Source organism: Aplysia californica, unplaced genomic scaffold (assembly GCF_000002075.1).
Source record: "Aplysia californica isolate F4 #8 unplaced genomic scaffold, AplCal3.0 scaffold00391, whole genome shotgun sequence".
NCBI classification, from domain to species: domain Eukaryota; kingdom Metazoa; phylum Mollusca; class Gastropoda; order Aplysiida; family Aplysiidae; genus Aplysia; species Aplysia californica.
Genome location: NW_004797661.1, coordinates 427,119 through 432,484, shown reverse-complemented (window position 1 = coordinate 432,484; position 5,366 = coordinate 427,119). Strand labels below are relative to the sequence as shown.

Below are 5,366 nucleotides of genomic sequence, written 5' to 3'. Positions count from 1 at the left end.
CACACACACACACACACACACACACACACACACACACACACACACACACACTTACTCATGTTCACACACACACACACACATACACACACACAAGTACAAACACACTATTTATACCTCTTCTCCAACTATATTATGCATTCCCTTTGTGCTGTACGTATCATAGTCTACCTAGTCTGTCGCGAGCTGCTCGTCTCCAAAGATATTATGCATTCCCTTGGTGCTGTACGTATCATAGTCTACCTAGTCTGTCGCGAGCTGCTCGTCTCCAAAGATATCATGCATTCTCTTTGTACCGAATTGTCTACGGTCTGCCTAGGATGTAGCGGGCTGAATGTCGTCGGTGACACAAGTAATACAGAAAAGTCAGTTTGGGATGTTTTTTAAAAAATCAGAAAGAAAACAAAAATGTTTTCGGCGTATTATTCCTATCAGGAATCATGAAAAGCAACAACAAAATTGTAAGCTTTGTTCAGAGCATTTAGCTGTATTTCGGTGATTTTACTAAAGTTCACCTGTTTGAGAGAGGTTTGGGCGAGTGTAAAAATCGAAAAATTTCCAAATTTGGACTTAAGTGGATTGCTTGTGACAGTGACGATGTTATTCTTGTTGTAACTCCAATTTCCCATATTTAGAAGTGTCTAGCACAGCAGCAGGTAAGGCTGGTGAAGACTCTTTCCTTTGAGCTCAAAATATGTATGGTTAATGAGTTTTGTCAGTTTGTTTTAACTCCAGTTCTTCGCGACTGGTATTCATTGCTTTCAGAGGAGCTGTTTACGTCAGAACTGGGAGAATAAAAAGGGAGTCAGTACAAGACAGCTGCACTAAGCTCTCGCTGCAGGCTCTTATTTTTTCCCTCTAGTCATAATCGGATCTTCTCTGACTAAAGAGATTACCTCTCCCTCCCACGCCCCCTCCTCAACCCCTTTTTAGGGAGATTATTCTTGTTTTGTTTTGGTTTGGTTTGTTTTGTTTGTTTGTTTGGGTTGTTGTTTTTTGGCTATTATATATTTTACACTTATACTTCCCAGCATCCAGAAATACGAAAAAGAAAATCTGAAGCTCATCTCTTAATTTCTAAAAAAAAACCTCTGTGGTAGAATCGGAGTGCCACTACCATGAACATCTTGTATGATTAAAGAAACAAACCTACGTCATTGGCGAACCGATCCTATTGTAACTTTGAATACACCTTGTGTAAGAAAACATACTTTCTTTTAATCAAGGGAGAATTCTAGTTCTTCTCCAAAGGCCAGTAGGCCTACATGACATTCCCTCCGTATATCTGGCAAAATAATTCTACATCCTTAGCCCTGGCATCCTGTCGTTTTATCATTACAATATATACGCACATCATTTTGTGAAACCATATCAAGCTTTTCTTCAACTCTTACAACTTTCTAGTAAAAGTAGGATTCATAAGCCCTGCTCATGAAAATGCTCTATACTCTAGTCAGTATAAAAACATAGTCCCTTCGAAATCGGAATGTGGCAAGGGGCCCTTTCAAGTAGGAAAAACTGTCACATGCGTAAAAATATGTTGCACAGTAGGTTGAGGAACCAGCAGTCGACATCCCCTGAGATGGAGCAAGGGTACGCAAAGAAGACAGATAAGCCCGTTCAAAGAAACTGTATTTGTCTTTTATTCTTCATAATATCGTACCACCCTAATGCCCCTTGCCCCTTTGCTCTCTGCCCATCCCGACGTTTGTTTTTTTTACAGATTATTTCCCCCTTCTCAATGATTACTTTTCTTTCCTGGCCTATTTGTATCAATATATTTCATGGAATTTATCCATTGTTCTGTCGTGCTTAAGATATCATTACTAAATGTTCACCAAGTACTCTACAAAAGTGCTTATGAATGATATGCACCTTATAATTTTTTTTAAAGTCTCGTTTGGAATGTGTCATGATACTTTAATAAAACATAATATAGTTACAAGCCTTCTACAATGTATACAATTCCATACCCTGATAACTCTCCATACATGATTATAATTTTCCGTTTTAAGTTGTTGCTTTGTTCAAAGGAGATTGTGAAAACAAGACTAGTTAATTTGATATCTGACGTCTATCCGCAAAATAACGGGAAAGGGGGGGGGGGGTACTTTTTAATTTGCAATGCTTCATTTTTGGAGAGTCAGAATGAAAGGGTTAAAAAAAGATACTATATAAAGATCTAGTTTGTTTTATAAACTGTGACACCACACGGTATTTTTAGACCCTTGTACTTTTTATTCATTTAATCATTTATTTAATTTTTCCTCATTCAGGATCATTGGTATCATCTTAACTAAAGCTTGTTCACTTGTTTTGCTTTTGATAAAACACCACCCATCTATCATGTACAGAAGTAGAAATATTTGCAGGAAGGAAGTGGACATCGCTTGACATCCATAGTAAAGTAAGCGGTAAAATGGCCACAAAGTTTGATGAGTTTCAAAGCCTGGGTGCCATTGGAAACAGTAGATTTACAATTTTTCTCTGTATTTGATTTACGTCTTTCTATAAACATTCACTCAAAAATGTGTTTTTAAATTAACTTGAAACGTGAAGAAGAAAAATCGAAAAAAATTGCCTAACTATCGGAAAAATATGGGTTTCTTCGACCCTATCATATTGACGAGAGCTTGATTTGACTTTGAAGTCACACTTGCTGTTTTGTATTCTGCAATGTCAAGATCTCGTCTCGGCCAACCCGGGTTGAGTGGGAAATAGCATCCCAGCAGACAGACGGCAAGCGGAGATTGATTGTAGATCAAGAGTCTAGCTGTCTAAGGTTTATTGATCACCAATAGTGAGCAAAATGAAGTTTTCAACTGCAATTCATTAAAAACTTATCGAACTTGTTCGGCAAAATCCATCCTTGTGTGACGCTACCGTATAACAAAACAAGGACACCTCTCCGCTACACTTTCGCTCACAAACATCGCAATCATGTGATATTTCCGGAAACTTCCACCATGTCGTCTCAGTTCCGTCGCCGCACACCTCTGCATGTGAATCGGCATTTACTCAGTACACGCCAGAACTGGGCGAATCCAGAACCGATGCCCACGATTAATGCAGCGGAAGAAATGTTCCGACTCCTTTTTAGGTAAACCAACGGTTACCAGTAACTTTAATCATTACAATATTCGGTTTTTTTAAGAGTTTGTATTTAAAACAAAAAAAGTTGATGCTTTGTAGTGTTCCGAAATCAAGGTTATCCTAAATCCTGAAGATGTTTCGAGCCCACCAGGTAACCACCTGAAGAAATCCCACCATTAGAAACTAAGTACATGCAATTGGGTTCGGAGTCGATTCCTACGATTCTTAGCTTTCAATAATCGGGAACCTGGCTGCCCAGCACGAGTACACGCCACACCCCGGTCTATCACATTCTTAAGATCGTGACAGCCTATTTTATTTAATCCAACTATTTATCACAATGATAGGACGACTGGCCTGCCTAGGTCCTATTAATGCCTGGGTTTCGAACTATAATTGTGATTATGTAATGCACGTAGGTAAACACAGGCTTGTCAGAGCGACCGTATTCCCAGCAGTTTAGTGAATAATATCCAAAGTCATTTTGAAAGCGAGCATTTCGTAATATCTTAGATACCTTTTTCATGAGAATCTGTAAACCTAATTATTTTTGTATAGCTTTGGCATTTAATCAGACATTTCCATCGTTTCTAGGGTAAATCTGATCCTCACTTCCAAAGAAACTCAAGAAGTGTCAGAATATTCTGTTTAAATCTAATGAGATATCCCCGCGTTTTGCAATCATGCTTTTTGAATGGTTAACAAAGGAGTTACACCTGTAAAGAAAAGGTTTGCAGAAAATAATGAAGGCCATTGAGATATTTTAGATCTCAAAAACTTTTGCAAAAATTAAATTAGGTTAAAAAAAACCTGGTATAATGTCAACATGGTATATTATGCATGTTCAATGTTGAATGTTGTTGAGTGTCTTACGTCCCCGTTGAAATAATGTAGATACTTTTACGAGGAGAGCTGCTTCTTCAGGCCAACCATGCTAAGTGGGATCCATAATTCCAGCAGCACATTGGAGATTTGCGTAGAATTCTCTTTTTTTATCATAAAAAGATAAAAATAAACTCCCCCTTCCGAGAATGGAAATTTTAAACGCTTCGCGAAGAGACTTAGCAATACACAATGAGGTCAATTCTGCTCAAATTTGCAGCCCGTGAGAGATAATTGTTTAGGAGCAAAAGGTAGAGAACGTGATGTTAGGAAAAAAACTCTTCAAAATGGCCGAAAAACAGACCTTTCGGTGCCTCACCTCTTCCCCCGTTCATCACCACCCATCTCAGCCCCCTTTTATACCCACCCCTTCACTTTCCCGTTCTTCATAACCCCCACAACACTATCCCCTCTTTATCCCCCTCTCCCTTCATCCCCTGTTTCCCTTTATCCCCCCGTCCCACCACAACCCTAACCTATCACCTGCAAAATAAGTTTCCCCGCTCTGACCAATGTGGGTCAAGACGACCTAATTCTGTCACAACGAGGTGGAATCAGGCGCTCGTCAATATTTGGGCATGTAGAGTTATGGATATCATCATCTTGAACCTTGTTCATTTGTTTTGCTTTCGGGGGGGAATACAAATATATCTTGAATAGAATTCGAGATATTTGCCTCTGAAAGAGGTGGGGTTCGCCCGCTTTCAGAAGTAAAATTTGCTAAAAAATAGCCGCAAAAGTATGGTTATTCCTGAAGCTTGAGAGTCCTTAGAAACATCAAATGCACATTCTGTGTGTCTTACATCAATGTGTTTCGGCAAAATACATACAAGAACGTGCTTTTAAGCAGACCTAAAAGGTGTTGACTCAAACCCCTCTCCCCAGCCTACGTAAAAAGAAAGAAATTGATAAACATTGCCGAACGGGCTAAACATTAAATGCTGATTTCTTTCATCCCATTATTTTGACGAGCGTCTGGCTTCCCCACGATGTCTCACTTATTCTGTCTCAATGTCTCCAGCACGGAGGCCACAGCTGGCGCACCGGCAGGAGCTCCTTATCACTCGATCAACCAAGCCTACAATTTCTACGCCACCAGAGATCTTGACAGACCAGGTTAGACCTCCGACAAATTATAGCTCATATTACGTCTCGTCTGAGTGTCATTATCCCTGTCTGACTTTTCTTCAGAGTGCAATTGATCTTTCTGCATGTGTTCTGTCTGCCTGTCTGTCTCCACCTCTCTCTTTCTCTCTCTGTCCTTCTTCCTTTCTTTCTTTCTCTTTCTTTTTCCCTCTCTGTCTCTCACTGTCTCTCTCTCTGTCTCTCTCTCTCTGTCTCTCTCTCTGTCTCTCTCTCTGTCTCTCTCTCTGTCTCTCTGTCTCTCTGCCTCT

At 39.7% G+C, this 5,366-nt stretch overlaps 1 protein-coding gene across 1 annotated transcript in view; it reads left to right on the top strand.

Moving 5' to 3' along the window:
- LOC101863362 overlaps nt 1-5,366 on the top strand; it is a gene marked incomplete in the record, with an annotated part of 88,148 nt that overhangs the window by 43,416 nt on the left and 39,366 nt on the right. Inside the window, 1 exon segment of the mRNA XM_013085627.2 lies at nt 4,994-5,088. Coding sequence (XP_012941081.1) covers nt 4,994-5,088 — 95 coding nt within the window.